The sequence below is a fragment of the Zea mays genome, chromosome 9 (assembly GCF_902167145.1).
Source record: "Zea mays cultivar B73 chromosome 9, Zm-B73-REFERENCE-NAM-5.0, whole genome shotgun sequence".
NCBI classification, from domain to species: Eukaryota; Viridiplantae; Streptophyta; class Magnoliopsida; order Poales; family Poaceae; genus Zea; species Zea mays.
Genome location: NC_050104.1, coordinates 23,239,421 through 23,258,247, shown reverse-complemented (window position 1 = coordinate 23,258,247; position 18,827 = coordinate 23,239,421). Strand labels below are relative to the sequence as shown.

General features: G+C 45.7%; 1 protein-coding gene and 1 long non-coding RNA gene across 2 annotated transcripts; both read right to left on the bottom strand.

Annotated features, from left to right (window-relative positions):
* Window positions 1–287: 287 nt before the first annotated feature.
* LOC118473289 (uncharacterized) lies at window positions 288–3,982 on the bottom strand. The gene is made up of 2 exons (XR_004852579.1): window positions 3,565–3,982; window positions 288–2,790 (listed from the first exon to the last, which is right to left on the bottom strand). It is a non-coding gene; the product is annotated as an uncharacterized lncRNA (long non-coding RNA).
* A 1,101-nt stretch (window positions 3,983–5,083) lies between these two features.
* LOC103639817 (probable CCR4-associated factor 1 homolog 11) lies at window positions 5,084–6,039 on the bottom strand. The gene has a single exon (XM_008662516.3). It carries the CDS (start codon window positions 6,035–6,037, stop codon window positions 5,162–5,164), a length of 876 nt encoding a protein of 291 aa, XP_008660738.3. The 5' UTR covers window positions 6,038–6,039; the 3' UTR covers window positions 5,084–5,161.
* Between the last annotated feature and the right edge of the window lie 12,788 nt (window positions 6,040–18,827).

Here is an 18,827-nt window from a genome sequence, read left to right as displayed (position 1 = left end):
AGTACCTTAGAAAAATGGTTCATATCGTGCCTGCCTATACTGAACCATTTAGTCGAAAGCTTGAGTATAAAAACACATGATCAAATGCAGATCAGTCTCCAATCAAGGCATTTAGACCGTCTCCAGCATATTACCCATACTCATACCCATGTTCAAACTACACTATACAAACAATACAATTTACAGTGTAAAACGGTGCAAAAGTTTATTTTTGGTGGTCTTATGTGTCACACCTGGATTTAAGGGATAAAGCCGGGTGCGTCTCATATGTGCGCCAAAGAAGAACATCACATATAATGACAAAGTGTATAGAGATAAATGTCACAAGTATCATTATTACATAGCGGAAGTCTTACAAAAATAGATGATGACACTAAAATGAACTAAATAATTATTCCTTTGCGCCATCAAGCTAACTGGGAGACGCCACCTAGATTAACTCGTACCCCTCATTATAGGGCTCCTCTTGGACCACCTGCTCTTCACCTGTGGGGGGGTTATATATCGCAAGAGTGAGCTCACAAAAGATCATAGCTCAACAAGTTGTGGGGAATAATGTGCATGAACTCACCAAAGGTGGAGCTCATGTAAAGTGTAAGGCTGATCAACAAATAATGGTTAAATCTGAGCATTGCTTTTAATAAGTGGTCAAGTTTTATTAGCAGTTACTAAATATAAGTAAATACCCAAACCAGAGTAATAATAGATCAAATTAATAATAAACCACAATGCGATGCAAATGAAAAATTGAATTTAATTCCATAAATTAATAATGTGAGTGTCCGAGCCGCTTATGACCGTGAGCACGGCTGATATACCAGTTTTACACTCTGCAGAGGTTGCACATCTTTACCCACAAGTCATGTTACCCATTTTCCAAGGGATCATAACTTACCATACACCTCTACCAAGGAAGCGAGGCAAGGTAACACTACATGGCCTTTACAAAGTTCTACTAGCTTCAGAAAACCCGCTACAGTTTCTAGGAAGCCCTAATGCAGGGATCCCTCGTTTGACCGCCATCGCAGCAAAATCAACCCAAGGACCTCCCTACACCGACCACTCCCCTACTGCCCTTGACCCTTTCGGGTAAGGTAGTCATCCACTAGCTTTTCTAATTAGTCAGCCAAGGGCGTCCCATACCACCCATGTGGTAGCACTGTTTTCCTGGGTGGTTCTCCATGTTCCAATTAATGAAAGGAAAATGGACTTAATCATTTCGTATAATCGATTTTGGTGGTTGACGTCCAACACAAATCATATGGACTAACTAGTTTGTCTAGATATCATTTACCTCAGGTGCATAAGGTTCAACACAAACCAAGAAAGAAATTCAGTTAGTGACACAATCAAATTTGGAGCAAGACATGAGTGTGTTGCCAAGTGGCGCACCGGACATTGTCTGGTGCACCAGGTCGGGCACCCAACGAATAGGCCACTCTCGGGAATTCACCAGTCACGTTCCACTATAATTCACCAGACTGTCCGGTGTGCACCGCACATGTCCGGTGAGCCAGCAACGCAACGATCACTGCGCGTCAACGGTCGACTGCAAAAAGGGGACAATAGTGAATAGTGCCGCGCAGAAGTCAGAGGTCACCGGACATGTCCGGTGTGGCACCGAACTGTCCGGTGCAGCAAAAGGACAAAGGGTTCCAACAGTCAACAGCTCCAAGCCCCCAACGAGCGCGCTGACGTGGCGTGCACCGGATAGTGAACAGTGACTGTACGGTGCGCCACCGGACTGTCCGGTGTGCCCATCACCAGCAAAAACAACCAACGGTTAGGAAGTGGTTGGAGGCTATAAATACCCCCCAACCACCTCATTCAAAGCCATCCAAGTATTCTGAACTTCCCAATCAATACAAGAGCAAAGCCAACCACTCAAAGACACATTCAAAGCATTCAATCCACTCCAAGTTTTCAAAATCAACTCTAGTGCTTAGAGACTTGAGAGAGGATCACTTGTGTTCATTTGCGCTCTTGTTGCTTGGATTGCCTTCTTCCTTTCCTATTCTAATTCTTAAGTGCTTTGTAAAGCTAAGCAAGAGACACCTAAGTGTGTGGTGGTCCTTGTAGGGTCTTAGTGACCTGTGTGATTAAGGAAAAGGCTCATCCGGTCTAAGTGACCGTTGAGAGAGGGAAAGGGTTGAAATAGACCTGGCCTTTGTGGCCTCCTCAACGGGGACTAGGTTCTTTGGAACTGAACCTCGGTAAAACAAATCACCATGTTCACTTGTGTTGATTTCCATTTGATTTGTTTTCCCTATTTCCTCTCTCTAACGTTTCCTTGCTAGTATTGATTTGAGTTTGCTACCAAACGACATCTGCATATATTGAGCAACTCTTAGCAAGAGAAACAATTTTCCGCACTCGGATTTAATTCTAACGCTAACCCCGGCCTTAGTGCAAGTTTAAGTTTATAAATTTCAGGTTTCACCTATTCACCCCCCTCTAGGCGACTTTCAATTAACAATACGATCTTATCATGAATAGTAAATAATAAATTGATAATAAAAGCCTGATCATGAATAATGTGTATCTCCATACCCAAAACCACATAAAGCAATAGCAGGTACTACCCAAAAGTTCAGTGGTAAACAAGGTATAAAGATAGTCAAACTAGGGTAACCTATTGGGTCCCTTCAAAATTAACCTATGCAGATCATAATGATTAAAAGGAACATTATTGGGTAAATAGAAGTGATCAAGGGCACAACTTGCCTTCAACGAGCTCCTCCTCAGCAGTCTCCACCTGCTGAACATCTGGGTCCTCAGTGGCTTGCTCGTCTACTCGCAACAATACAAACAGACATGATATACAGAAATTAACATCACACTAGGTAGTAGAACATAATGCATGATAATATTCTACGCATCGTAATGAGATCATAGGAACAAGAATTGCTAAATTCGGAGTTACGGTTATCGAGTTATGAATTTCTGAAGTTATTAGGTGCTTGGTATAGAATGGATCGAGTGAATAATTTTTAATCTATGTTTCGTGGCTAAACAGAGTTACCAGGTGATAAACAATATTAAAACAAAATTAATTGGATCGCGCGCACAAAAATGTGGAAGACCAGGGGCTATCTTATAAGAAACTAGGTCCTTCATGCAATTACTTTACATACACGTGGACGGCGGGTTAATAATAAAAAATGCCAGGGGCCCTATTCTAAAAGTGGCTGGTCGATCGAATGTGATTGCACCAGAGCCATTCAATCCCCGATCTGTGGTTCAGATTAGAGCACGAACCGGTACACGATGTAAACCCTAGGATCTAGATCTAACGGTTACTCATTCACCCGCCCTTGATCGGTTATGAACCGTCCGATTGAAATCTACGGTTGCACGTTATTCCAACCCGAAACGTTATCTGCGCTCTGACCACAACCGTCCGTGCCCCGATCGATGACTGTCGCTAATCGTGAGCGTGAACACCCGGAAGCGGCGACACCATGGCCGGCTAGATCCTCGCGGAGGCCCGATCGTACTATCCTCGAAGGGGGTCTGTGCTACACGTGATAGAGATGAGCGCGAGTACGGGGAAGGGGTCCATACCGTTAATTTCGCAGTGTAGTGCCCTGCCCACGAAGATGCGCGGATCCACGATGGCTTACAACAACGGCGAGAAATCCCCGCCGCACTACAGGTCACCACGCCCGGTTAAGCCCTTGCGCATGATCTACCCTCCGTTTAGGACGCCTGGGTCCACACCACGGAGGTTAGGAGACGACAATGGCGACGAACGACGGCGGCAGCTCCCATGGCACTAATGGGTCTCGGTGGGGACATATGGATTGTGGAGGTTTCCGCACCCGACGATGGCGACTTGGAGACGCTAGCGCGAGGTAGCAGGAGAGTCGCTTTATCCCCAGTTTGAGGTGGACTCCGAGTCCGACGCCCGCTCTACGCGCAGGTGGTTACAACGGCATCACCGCGAAAAGGGGGAAGAACCTGACATCCGGGGCCACACGCCAGTGAGCGGCGAGACGACGCGGACGCGATATGTGGCTGATGCGTGGGTCCGTAGACATTGAAGTGTCTGGTCCATGCGCGAAAAAGAGACTGGCAAGTGGGTCCGGCGCGTCGGTGAGGAAGTCTGCCCAGTGGTGCACGCAACAGCCACTGACAGGTATGGCCCGCCTGTCGGCGCGGCATGCAGCCAGTTGGGCCGAGCTGTTGAGAGTGAGGGTGGGCTGGCAGGGAAGAATTCGGCCCAGTATGAGTTTTTCTTTCTTTTTTTCCTTTTTCTGTTTCCTTTTAGATTCCAACTTTTTGAATTCAACCTTGTGGCAAATTTGTCCTCATATTAAATATTCAATTTAAAAATACCCATATGGAAAGAATTTATTTATTTATTTATATTATGTAGTATTTTCTATTTCCCTTTCTAGGTTATTTTCAAATTTTCTAAATTGTAACTTAGGTTAACTTTCCAATTTGGACATTAATATATTTCTAAATGCACAAACAAATAAATCCAACATGATGCATAGTTTATTTTAGATATTATTAGTTATTTGTTCCCTTTATATATGGTTATTACCATGTTATAATGAGTGGTGCAAAAACATATAATGAGATATACTCTCTTCGTATTGTTTACAAACTGGGTATTACACCATGTGGGTGAACTATTGTACAGTGCACCCCTATATGTTCACTAAAACACCGTTTTGCATCATTTTACGTTGTGAATTGCGTTGTTTATAGAGTGTAGTTTGAATATGGGTACGTGTATGAGTAAACTGATGGAGATGGTCTTATAAGCCCATTATCAGAGACGAAAGCCCATGGGCTAGTAGGGGCATTTATAAGCCCAATCTATCTTAAGACATATTTCAGATTAGATTAGATTCAAATTACAGATTATATTAGATTAGATTCATATTTCGACCGATTGATGTTTCTACTGTGCCCAAATAACCAATTCTACCAGACAGTACTTTGTAGCGAAAAATTGTTCAGGTCGTGCCTATACTGAACCAGTTACTTGAATGCTTGAGAGTATAAAAACACATGATCAAATGCAGATCAGTCTCCAATCAAGAACTTATAAAAGGAATTCGTACAAATTAGCAGCTGGATACTGCATGCATGGCTACATCGCAAAAACTAAAACCTATCCACTAGAAAAGCAGTACTAGCTAGGAAACTAGGTGAGGTCTACGATGGTTCCGGCGTGCGCGAGCACATCGACGTTCCTGAAGAAGCGATCCATCATTAGCAGGAGGACGTCGGTGGTGAGCAGGCTGTCGGAGCCGGCGCAGTGCGCACGGCCGGCGGCGCGCTTGACGCCGAGCGCGGTGGCCACCTGCTCCAGCCCCCCGCGCATGGCACAGCATCTGGCGAGGTGCTTCACGTCGAACAGACTGTGTCCGAACAGCCGACGGACCAGGGCGAGGAAGCCGTCCAGCGTGTCCGGCAGCGGCTGGCCGCCGGTGAGCGCCTTGGCGAGGTACCCGAAGTCGTAGGAGCCCGAGAAGGCGGTCCAGGTGAGCCACCCGCAGGCGAGGCCGCTGCGGCGGAACCCGGCGGCGAAGTCTTCGGGGTCGATGCCGAACTCGTTCAGCATGGTGAAGTCCATCCCCTGCTCGCGGAGCATGGCGATGGAGGCCGGCGCGTGCGGGTGAAGCGCGGGGTCGAAGCCCCGGATGTTGAACTGCCACGCGATGGGGAACCGGCCGGCGGGGCCCGACAGCGCGATCCCGACCTGGAGCAGCTTGAGGTCGTCTACGTTCCGCTTCACCAGCTCGTAGCTCTCGCGCGGACCGCGCATGTACCGCGGCAAGTTCGAGTCGTGTACCGCGCCGGGGAACTCGGTGTCCACGCACACGCAGGGGTAGCGCGGCAGCACCGCCGATAGGTTGGAGAGCTCTTCGTCGAAGTTGCTGGCCCAAACGTCGCGCACGGCGGCGTTCATCGACGCGCCGATGGACGTGAAGACCAGGGGTGGCGCCATGACGTAACGGGGACGGCTGCATGGCGGTGGCGGCACGTGGATGAGTTCCGACTTGGAGTACATCGGCATTGCTTCAGGTGGCTGTGCCTTGTCGAGACGTTTTGATCTTGGAAGTTGGAACGTGGGCGTGGTGCCCTGGTTTTATAGGTAGGGGCGTTCGGACATCACGGGCGTTCGGACATCACGGGCGTTCGGACATAGGCGAAGCGGACCACCTTTCGTCAAAGTTTGCAACAGATTTTATCTACAGTAACAGAACAGGCGCCCAGGTTTGGTTTTCTTCCGTCCCTATCACATCGGACTCAGAGCACAGAACAGGCATCATGCGAGGCTAAACAAAGGCCATGTTTGGTTTTAATTAGTGCTAAGACTAAACTTTAGTCCTAGGACTAAAATTTAGTCCCTACATGTTTGGTTTTAGAGACTAAATAGATTCTAAAATCATTAAATACACTGTCCAAAGACTCAAATACCCTTAGAATATACTCATAATATTAGTTATCTATAAAAAGGTAAGGGCAACATGATAATTATGGGCTTTTAGTCTCTTTTAGCACCTATGTGAAGGACTAAAGACTAAATCATTTTAGTCCATATTTTAGTCCTAGTGTTTGGCAAAAAAGGGACTAAATGGGACTAAAAACTAGAGACTAATCTTTAGTCCCTCTAACCAAACACCCCTAAAATCGGTAGATAAGAAAAGATTATTGCATATAGAAATTAGTGATCGTAATTAGAATCTCAATGTACACCCTTCATTTTGAATATTTTTATTATACTCATCAACTTATTTTTTTAATACTGGCCATCTACAACTATTTCATCCAGATTATATACTATTTCAATATTTAATTGTTATAAAATTCTTGTTATGCAATGGTTGGCCGAAGCAGGCTAAGAGTATGTTGTTTTAGACTCTCTCCATAAATGCCCTATAACATTTTGTATCCTAAATTTTAGGGGCATTCTCGTCTTAGATGTCCAATTGTATCCTCTAAATCTAGGGGGCGCCGTTGGATCCTCATATATAGAGTTTCTCTCTCATCTATCCATTTTAATACTTTAAAAAATAGATCTAGCAAAACTAAAATATGTATAATATATTTAAGAGTATGATAAATACATACGTACAAAAAATAAAAGTAAATTATGTCTCCAATATAGGTATTTTCGCATGGAAGACGCTGCAGGAGAGGAATGAGATACAGAGAAGATAATCTTCATAGGAGAACGTAAAGGATGGATATAGAGAATCGATATAAAGAACGTTGCCGAAAATAGTGTTAGCAGAGTCTGGAATTGGACTATAGGCCAGGACGGTGGAAGTGGCCTGCTCAATGTAGTTTTGGCTCCAAATACTTGCTATTTTTCTGAAATTGTAATACATTCAATGTATATATAAAGAGAGAAAAAATTAAGGTGGAACTATGGCCCACTTTGCCCCACCAACTACTCGTTCCGCCCCTGGTTTACAACAGATTTTACCTACAACAAGAATACACGTAGGAGTTTTACACTTAACTGTTTGAACACAGAGAGGTGAGAGACATGTCGGGGGGGCAACATCCGGATGAACGGCCTAGTTCTAATCAATTGTTCCTGACACTCTCGTGTGTATAGGTGTATCTCTACTACTTAATAAGACGGCAGTGTAGACCATTGCATGCCCCGACCTGCCCTCCCCCCTCACCGTCGAACAGAACCATCGCATGCGCATCCTTGCCCCTGAGAATCCTGCTGGACCACGCCGAGTTTCGTGCGTTTTTGACGTCGCGTCCTCCACCGAGGTCCCCATCCTCCCCTCCGCTCTGCAGTAGCCGTCACAACCACCCTTCGCGATGGCCACGGAGCAACTTGCCAGTCGTCCTCGGTGGCCACGTCCGCGAGAAGCCTACTGCTTCCTCGAGCTATTTACACTTGTGCCCCTCTCGTTCCTCATTCACTTGCCTGCAATCTCTATGCTAGGGTTTCAGTTGCTCGGTTCCCTGTCCTCACTGCCGCCGTCAGTCATGGTCCGGCACCTATTTACACTTGTGCCCCTCTCGTTCCGCATTCACTCGCCTGCAATCTCTCTGCTAGGGTTTCGCCTGCTCGGTTCCCTATCCACATTGTCGTCGTCGGTCATGGTCGGGCACACGCTATGGCGGTTGGTCGTGGCGCACTGCCTAGGCCACGTCCCTGTCGACGAGGCTAGCGTGTTTGTGGTTGCCTCCACCACGCACTGCGCCGACACCATGGAGGCCTGCCACTACGTCATCTTCCCCACCATGTCATCACCGTCGAGCACCTCCCTATAACGCGAGAGGCCCGGTCCAGCACGCGCTATGGCAGCTGGCCGTGGTGCACTGCCTAGGCTCGACCCTATCGGTGAGGCCAGCGTGTTTGTAGCCGCCTCCACCACGCACCTCACCGACGTCATGGAGAAGGAGGTGTAAATATGGAAGAAGGAGGTGTACAACGACATCGAGGTCTAGAAGGAGAACCGAGAGTTTTTTTGGACCTCCACTTCGGCGGTGGCGAGTGCCAACGGTGGATGGGTGCTGCAAGAACAAGGTTGGGGTCTAGGAGGTTGACGTTGATGGACGGCGGCACCTGGGTCTTCTCTTGCTCCATCGTGGTCGCGATCCATGGGATTGGCCCAGTGGGGGTTTCATGAAAATCCTCTATGCTACTCGATCTCCTCCTGATATAGTAAACAACAACCTCCGCTATTTGCTTCTCCCTCGTACAACACCCACTATACACGGAAAAACCTCGATTCGATCTTGCCTCCCCCATGTCAGGTTGACCGATGGCGGCCGCACCCTCTCTCTCCTTCCCTGTCCTCCTGCTCGCCTCTACCTACACCTTTCCCTTACAGAAGGGGGTGGAGCCCTTACATGAGGAATTTATTGATAAAGAAAGCGTTATAGGGAGTTCTGGTCTGTTTGCGGGTGATGTTTGTGCTAATGTAGCTGATTCAGGTTTCGTTTTCTGTGCAGTCTCTATGGTTTTCAGGGAGAGATTTTGCGTTCCTTGGTATTACGGTTTGATGGTAGACAGTAGTACTATTTCTCCAAGAAAGCAGGTGTAGAGCGATCTCAAGGTCCGCCTAGCGATGCTAAAGCCGGCAAAGGTGGAGAGGATGGTGGTGATTACGACTTGCAGCCACATCTGCACACCACAAAAAAATCTCAAGTCTTCTATTTAAGAAGATTACTAACAATGTTGCATAAAAAGCAGTCATCAAAGGTTGATATACCCTTGAATTGTAGTCTACGGAGTTATTTTGCTTTGTGCTTCTGTTTTTTATAATTCTTTGTTATTAATTTTATAGCTTGTAGTGATGTTGTGCTAAAGGATGAGAGCATGGCTGACAAGGTTGAGTGGACAAATAATACTAAAGTTATTATTTGGAGTAAAGGGGTTCTTTCAAGGGTCCAAGTATTGAGGGTGGTTCAATGAGGCAAAACAATTCGAATGGTGCTTTAGTAAGTTCTAGATTAATACATAATTTACTTACATTTATAACTTTCTTTTGCAATTTTTCTTTACTTAACTAAATCTTGATTTATCAAGGATCATTATGTAAGGTCAGGTCCCCTTGTATGTTTTGGATGTGCCAACAAAATATTAGCTCTAATACATTTAAATAGGTCTCAAATACTGTAATTTTATGTTACGGTTCACGTAGGGCTGATTTGGTGACCAGGGATCATGGGTGTCGAAGAGGAAATCTCCGGTCGGGTGGCGGAATGCACCCGCCCTAAATCCTAAGATGAGGAGGGGCCTAAGCGTTTTGCTTGTCTGCTAAACGATGAACGAACACAAGAACACACAAGGGTTTAGAGTGGTTTGGGCCGCCGGAGCGTAATACCCTACTCCACTGTGTGATGTATTGAGCTTGAGAGCTTGTATGAACTTGTGAGCCTGAGCTAGGTCTAAGTGTGTCTGAGTCTTGTAACGTTGCGTGCCTCCCCTTTTATAGCTAAAGGGGGGCACGTACAAGGGTGCTGAGCCCCGACATGTGGGCCCAGGGACATAACGTATGTAATACTTGGAGCAACTAATGCTGGTCGTCAGTGCAATCTCCTTGTGCCCTGATATCTACGGTCTGCGTAGCATTGGCGTGCAGCGGAAGCTTCCCTGGCAACGTACGAGTGATGATGAGCACAGCGTATGCCGCAGCACGAGCGTACTGTCCGCCACCGGAGTGGACGGGCACGCCTCCTGTAGGATGGCCTAGGCGCCACCCGTCAGCAGAGTGGATAGGGCACATTTAATGGTGAGGCGGCACATCACTTGTCAGTGGACTAGACAGGGCGCATTTAATGCTGAGGCGGCACATCACCTGCCAGTTTGATAGGCGGCGCGCCTCACCCGCAATAAATGCGCGCGGCCCAGAGGCCTTACGTCCGGCTCCACCCGTTGGCTTACGTCACGGGCAACTAGCACTATACCACAACACCAAATTAGCGTCGGACAACTGTCGCTATAAATATACTATTATCGTTGAACTGTTAGTCGGCATATCTTGCCACAGATAATGAGTCGGTATAAATCTATAGTCCAACTGAGCATTAGTCACTATATGTATACGTGAATAGCGTCGCTTCGTTAGTTGGCAATTCGTACCAATAGTCTCGCATCGTGAGTCGGCATAAAAGCAGTGTGCAATCTGGGCACGCCGCGCCCGCGCGAAAACACAAAAGCAAACCCTACTCCAACCATTTTTCCCTTCCCCCAAATCTTGATCCTGTCAGCACACAAACGCGCCTCCCAAAATCAGCGACCGCGCGCCCCTGCCAAATCAGCGACCGCGCGCCCCCTGCCCAGATCCACGAGCACCTCCCAACTGCCCTGTCATCACCACGCCGCGCGCAGCCCCTGCTCGGAGCTCGGTGATTTGGCCTGCTAGTTCCACCGCGCGCTCGGAGCTTGGTGATTATCGCCGCACACAGCCGCTGCTGGTTCCACCACGATCGGAGCTCTGCACCTCACATGACGGCAGTGGTGCTGGTGGCGGCCTCCGACCCTCTGGTGAGAGTCCGGCCAACAATATCTCTTTTTCTTCTCTATTCTTGCCCATCTTTTATGCGTGCAAGCACTTGCTTTATCGCCTGGTACTCCCCAATACATCACCTGCACTGCTAAAGGAGATCTACTCAGTTAGCTCCTTTATTTGGTAATGAATCTCCTCCTACTACGTTGTTGGTTGGTGACAAATTTCAAGAATAAGCATAAAATTTGACTGTGTTATTTTGTTAGTAAAGAGAACTGGATAAGCATCACAATGGAGTGTTATTTTGTGTGTGCAGAACTGTAGGATTATATGCCATTGGTTGTGCTTTCAGATTGTGCGGATTGTTTAGTAGATTTTGTTTAAAACGAACTAGCTAAGGATGGGAGAGGTTTTTATTGGTGGTTCTTAAACTGAAGTCAATAAAAATATGGTCTTTTATATTGGCGGTTTGTTGCAGCTCTCTATGTTCCAAGGGCTATGTTGGGGACTTGTTCTCAAATACTATGAATTAAGAACAAGGCAACCCAAAATATTAAATGTTAATGCCCTTCGTCCTTCGAAACATTATTTCCCTTAGGATATAATGATCTTCAGATGAAGGTCATGAAGGACATACCTTCATCATTGCAGCATATATTAATAAAAGAAGAAGCATATGAAGTGTAAGAAACGACACAAACAATCACATAACGTTATTAATTCATTCTCATTATATTACCATGGAAAGGTAGAAACAATATTGAATTACAAAAGTACCTTCGGCTTGACAGAAGGCAAAAAGTACAATTGTGACGCAAAAGCAAGTATCAGTCAGCGTGAACAGTACGGGAGTACTGTTCATCTATTTATAGGCATAGGACACCGCCTATGAGAAATTACAATTATGCCCTTTACATTTACTATTGGCTTATAGAAAAATCTATGAGGACTGAACAGCCTTTTCCTTTTTAGGTCGGTTCCCTTTTCTATGATTTAGCCGAAGCTCCGTTTCGCACAGCTTCGGGGCGACAACAACCTTCATCACAATCGAGCTCCTCATCGTGTCTGCTTTTACCATGAATCCGAAGATACCTGTCCACAAACCATACTTGGAAATCATTGTTAAATTACATTTTTGAGGACCTTCAGAGGACGAAGGCCCCCAACAGTAGCCCCTCGCAGTATTAATTTGTTTAAGATAACGAATTCAGACTGCAACATTGGACGAAGGCCTTAAGCCAAAGGTCCGAAAAAACACCTTCCCTTTGCTAGAATAGCAACAGTCAATGACAAATGGGACCCTCCAATCTGGAGGACGTCGATCGTATAAATAAGAACTCACCCTGAGCGCATTTGGTACGCTACTTGCCGCTTGCTTTGTTTGTTCAAATTTTCAGCTCTTGTTTAGCAACGCTTGCTTAGTTTCTCAGACTTCCTAAGCTTCGGTTTTAAGGATGCATTTTCGCCATTTCCGAAGAAAAGATGTCTCAAGACAAAAAAGTTCCTGCTGAGACGAAGCTGAGCGAAGAGGAGAAGCTCCTTGAGGAGAAGACTGCTGGATTTGTTGAATCGATAGCAAAAACAAATACAGAGAAGATTACCAAAGAGATACTAGAAGGCTTATCTGAAGATACTGATGATAGCGACATCTATGATGTGGAAAGTGGGGGCGAAGACTCTCAAGATCGGCCCTGGCGACCAAGTCATGCGGTCTTCGGGAAATCAACTATTAAACAGAGTCATCTTGATAATATGAGAGGAAGGTATTTTCGAGATATGTCTATTGTGAGGGCTGACGTAGACAGAGCCGTTCCTGCTCCCAAGGAAAACGAAGTTGTGATCTTCCGAAGCTTCTTCAAAGCTGGACTTCGGTTCCCATTAAGCAGATTTATGGTTGAAGTTTTAAAGACATACCAGATTTTCCTTCACCACATCACTCCCGAAGTAGTTATTAGAATGGGGATCTTCGTCTAGGCTGTGAGGAGTCAAGGTCTAGAGCCAAGTGCAAGATGTTTTTGCAGTATGCATGAACTTTCGTATGAGACGAAGCCCTGGGGTAAAGAACAATATCATAACAATTTCGGTTGCTATAGCTTTGTTGCTCGCTCTGGCCCAAGCTACCCAGTGCCAACGTTTCGGAAGAGATGGCCTGGGGCCTGGATGGAAGAGTGGTTTTATGTGAAAAACGATTTGAAGGCGAGAGAAGACATTAAAGAGATCATCATGCGCCCCATCTGGTCCCGCTTCAGCCTTCGAAAGCTGAAGGTAGAAATTGATGAAGCGGCCGAAGCATGCCGAAGGGCGTTGAGCATAGTTTGCTCTTTTATTAGGACAAGAGACTTAGTTCAAGAACATGTAGCCTACAGGATATGGCCACTGATAGACAGCTGGGAAATGCCGAAAGAAACCATCACTAACCCTAGCGAAGGCGGCCTGGTTCGATTGAAATATACCTTCAGATTTGGAGACCAGTTTATCGAACAAGATGATGATTGGCTGAAGTGTGTTGAAAATACTAGCGATGAGTTACTTGGAGCATATTCCAAGTCCGAAGATAACACACTATCTGCGGCCTTTGGGAGCCAAAAAAAGAAAAGATTGAATAGGGTTTTTGATGCTATTGGATTTGTGTACCCTGACTATCGCTACCCGCCACGGGGGCAGAAAAGAAAGGGTGCAACCTCTGGAAAGGTTGCTGCTTCGGCTGCTCCAAGCAAGCCTACGCCGAAGAGTAAAAAGCTAAAAGTCCTCACCCACTGGCCCCGTTACATTGAGCCGGCCGTGGTGCCCGAGTTTGGCGTGGAAACTTCTTTAGCTGCTGCTCCAAAGGAGCCAATTCCTTCTACACAGAAGGCTAAAGAACCGGCCACCTTGCCGAAGGCATCCTCAGCCAAGTTAATTGAGCCGAAGACTGATAAAACTGAGGAGCCAAGAATCGAAGGAACAAAACATTAGAAGTTTTAAGCCCTTCGGCAGAAGTGACAATGCCGAAGGCACAAAAAGGTCTTGCGGCGACCCCCAAGAGAAAAAGGATGGCAAGTGTATTAGATGTGCTGGAGACGGTAAAAGCTTCAAGCTCTACTTCAGGGAAAATTGCCAAGGCTTCGAAAGTGCAAATTGAAGCGAAAACAAAACTGACCGAAGCCGAAGCTGCAATGAGCCAGGCTAGCGCCGAAGCTGGGCCTTCAGAGCCTGCCAAGGAGAAACCCTCGGAAGCTGAAGGCAGCGGAGGAAGAGGCTATAGAACAGACTTTGTCTGAAAAAGCTGCCGCTCCTACTCCCGAAGCACCTTCTGAAGACCTTGATTATGTTATTCGACATGCTTCGGGAAAAAGATTATCTGAAGAAGAAATTTTTGAAGCTAAACACTATGCTCGAGAACTGAAGTACCCGAAAGGGGCCTTAGTGTTTAATGGTACGAATGAAGATGATTTCTTGTATTTCCTCCCAGACAACAAAGAATTATCCGTCTGTCGGGAGATGGCCAGAAGTATGGGGTTTCTGAAGCTCGAAGCTGGCCTCTGTGCCGTGACAAAGGACGATCTTGCGGATAGCCTTGCATACAATAGTCTGAAGGTACAAAAGTTGTAAATTTTGAAGTTTGTGGATTCTATATTAGAGTCTTTTGTTCTCATGTTAATCCATTTATTCTTTCTTGTAGGGCTTAATACTTAGCAACGCCTTAAGGACGCAAAAGAATGCTGAAGACGAGAGCTGCACTATTGCTCTCAACAACCTTCGAACAGAGGTTATCAAGCTGAGAAACGAAGCCACGGAAAAAGACAAAATTCTACTTACACTGGTGGACAAATTAAAGGGAGATGAATCTAACTTCAAAGCTCAATTTGAAATTCAAAAGAATGAGATTGAAGACATTCGAAAACAACTGGTTGAGGCCAAATTAAAATGCGTTGTTGCCGAAACTGACCGAGATGCCAGTGAGTACTGGAAAAATTATTTTGAAAAAACAGTTGCAGAGCTTCGCGCATCAAAAGAAAGATGTTTTGAAAAATCTGTGGAATGTGTAAAAAGATAAAGACTAGCTTCGCCAATGTGGGCGTGTACTCGAGCGAGGACAACTTCATAAGGGGCGATCCTGAGAGCGTAATCGAGTGGATCAACGGTGAAGCCGAAGCTTTTGAGTGACCGCGGGGATGTCTGTGCATTCTCTGGTGCGAGGGGAGTTGCAGCTATTTTGGAGAAGGCAGGGTGCGAACATGTTAAAACTTTGGCCCAAGCCGAAGCTGCCTTCTCTATCGACGATACTAAGGACCCCTCGGTCGAAGCAAGCTCAATAGGCGGAAAATTTTTGACTGATATCTAGGAAAATAGTGGCCGAGGGATGGCCCATGAAATAATGAAGAAGAGCGAAAAAGATATTCATGACGCTCGAGAAGCAACAAAAGAAGCTGAAAGAGCTGCGGAACTCGAAAGACGAATGGTATCACTTAATGGCTTTTAGCTTTGTTGTTTATTTTTGTGACTTCAAACTAATTTATGTCTTCTACCGCAGCTGAACTATCTCCTCCCCCAGAGCCATTCGACCCACTGGCCGACCTAGAGATAAAGAAAACAATAGAAATTATTAATATGGATGAAGCTATTGTAGATGAAATTGTTACCAAGCTGCTAACCGAAGCTGCAGAAAAAGTTCTGAAGGAAGAGTAGCTATTTTAAAAACATTTTCTAGAATATTAATGTAACATTTGCTGAACTATATTTTTAATATTCAGTGCTTATAGATTTGAATGTAATATATGAGTGGTTTGTAATTCAGTTCTTTACGATGCATGAAACTTTTTGTACATACCGTTTTTGAGCCTGCGGCTAAAAACACCTTCCCTTCTTTTCATGCTTCGTAAATAAGAGCTTTTATGCTTCGTAAAAATCATCCATACTTTGTAAAACACCAATGCTTCATAAACAATAAATCCCTTTCTCCGCATCCGAACTGATGAAGCTGTGATTCTCAGTTTACTTTGTGCCTTGGTATCTTTTTATTTTTTGTAAAGCATTGCCCGAAGATCAGCCTCGTTTTCAATTGATGTCATTGATGTGATATGATGTATGATGTGATGCTATGCAATATGTTGCGATGAATGATGCTATATCGTGCAAATGAACGCCCAAACACACACATCCAAAGCTTCATCCACAACCTTCATTCCCTAAGGAATGACTGAAATCTCTTTGCCGTTTATTTTTCGGCTACACCGTTTATTTTTCAGTGTAAGTTCTGCATTCCCTAAGGAACGTCTTTTGAACTTCTTCGCCTTCTATTTCGGCGGTATTCGCGTTGACTTTTCGCGCTTCGCCTTATATTTCGGCGGTATTTGGCTCTGCATTCCCTAAGGAACGACTTTTGAGCAGAAAACTTACGCTGCGCTCCCTTAGGAACGGCGTTTTGAAGCTTCGGGAAACTTACGCTGCGCTCTTTAAGAACGACATTTTGTAGCTTCGGTGAAACTTTTACTGTGATTTTTAGTTCTGCATTCCTGAAGGAATATCTCTTTGTAGCTTCGGCATTCTCGTAAGCTGTGACGAAGGTATATTTCATTTTGTCATAAACAAAGCTAGTACAAGAAATTAAAAAATAATAGGAGAACTAGGTTTACATTGATTGTTCCTTATTAAAGAGAAAATGACAGTGAATGTAAAACTGTGCCAAAGGTAGGATATCTCTCAATATATGTGTTTTGATTCAGGCACAGTACTATTAACTGTGCGAGCTTCGGACCCCTCCCTGAAATCTCGCTGCTGATGAGTCTGTTGGCTCCCTTCTGGCTGCTGACCCCATGAGTAGGCAGGCTGTAGTGGCAGCGGAGGTGGAAGTTGTGGCCAAGAAACTTGCGGCTGACTAGCTGAAGCAACAGAAGCTGCAGGATGATTACCCACATATTCTGGTATGTAAGGTGAATGACACGAAGCAGTGTGCAAGACCTGCTTCGATTGACTTTGCCGGGCTTCGGCTTCTGCAATCTCTTTTTGCTTTTGGATGGTGATTTGACATGTTTTTGTATTATGGCCCTTGTCTTCACCACAAAATAGGCAGTAGATCTTTCTGGGCTGGTCCCCATATCTTCCTCCAAAGCCCCTAGCGCCTCTGCCTCTTGGAGCTGGCGGCCGGAAAGAGCTTTGTTGCTGCCCCGAAGCTTGCGAAGAATACTGCGACCTCTGCTATTGATTTCCTCTGTCATCACTCTGGGTGGAGTTGTGAATTGACCTGACGTGCCTCGGGTGAATTCTTCCTTTGAAGCCCCTGGTCATTTCAGAGAACCTGTATGCTTCCTCCCTTCTTTAGCGGAAGTCATTGTCAGCCCGGATGTACTCATCCATCTTCTGAAGCAGCTTCTCCAGGGTCTGTGGGGGCTTTCTAGCGAAATACTGGGCGGTAGGCCCTGGACGAAGCCCCTTAATCATGGCCTCAATGACAATTTCATTGGGCACTGTAGGCGCTTGTGCTCTAAGACGCAAGAACCTTTGAACATATGCCTAGAGGTACTCCTCATGATCTTGCGTGCATTGAAACAAGGCCTGAGCTGTGACCGGCTTCGTCTGGAAGCCTTGGAAACTTGTCACCAGCATATCCTTGAGCTTCTGCCACGAAGTAATGGTCCCTGGCCGAAGAGAAGAATACCATGTTTGGGCCACATTCCGAGCTGCCATGACGAAGGACTTGGTCATGGCAGCTGCATTGCCTCCATATGAAGATATAGTTGCTTCATAACTCATCAAAACAGCTTCGGGTCTGAATGCCCATCATACATGGGAAGCTGAGGTGGCTTGTATGATGGGGGCCATGGGATAGCCTGTAGTTCTGCTGCCAAGTGAGAAGCATCATCAAAAGTAAAGGTATCATGATTAAAATCATCATACCATCCATCGTCGTTAAACAAGCCTTCTTGATGAAGCTCCCTGTGTTGGGGCCTTCGATCTTGTTTGTCTTGAACAAGATGGCGTACTTCTTCAGTGGCTTCGTCGATCTGCCTTTGAAGATCAGCCAGTCGGGCCATCTTCTCCTTCTTCCTTTGCACTTGCTGATGGATTATCTCCATGTTTCTGATTTCTTGGTCCAACTCTTCCTCCTGGAGTGTTGTACTAGTGGCCTTCCTCTTCTGGCTTCGGGCCTCTCGAAGAGAAAGGGTCACCTGGCTCGGGTCCAGTGGCTGCAGTGCAGCAGCCCCTGGTGCGGAAGCTTTCTTCGGTGGCATGACGAAGGTCAGTGCTTGCCGAAGGTGGTCGAAAAAGGGTTCTCCGGAGGTGCGCGCCAATGTTGGGGACTTGTTCTCAAATACTATGAATTAAGAACAAGGAAACACAAAATATTAAATGTTAATGCCCTTCGTCCTTCAAAACATTATTTCCCTTAGGATATAATGATCTTCAGATGAAGGTCATGAAGGACATACCTTCATCATTGGCAGCATATATTAATAAAAGAAGAAGCATATGAAGTGTAAGAAACGACACAAACAATCACATAACGTTATTAATTCATTCTCATTATATTACCATGGAAAGGTAGAAACAATATTGAATTACAAAAGTACCTTCGGCTTGACAGAAGGCAAAAAGTACAATTGTGACGCAAAAGCAAGTATTAGTCAGCGTGAACAGTACGGGGGTATTGTTCATCTATTTATAGGCATAGGACACCGCCTATGAGAAATTACAATTATGCCCTTTACATTTACTATTGGCTTATAGAAAAATCTATGAGGACTGAACAACCTTTTCCTTTTTAGGTCGGTTCCCTTTTCTGTGATTTAGCCGAAGCTCCGTTTCGCACAGCTTCGGGGCGACAACAACCTTCGTCACGATCGAGCTCCTCATCGTGTCTGCTTTTACCATGAATCCGAAGATACCTGTCCACAAACC

What these genes read in the sequence shown, in the direction of transcription:
- LOC103639817 (XM_008662516.3), bottom strand. Translation starts at nt 6,037, where the DNA reads ATGCCGATGTACTCCAAGTCGGAACTCATCCACGTGCCGCCACCGCCA.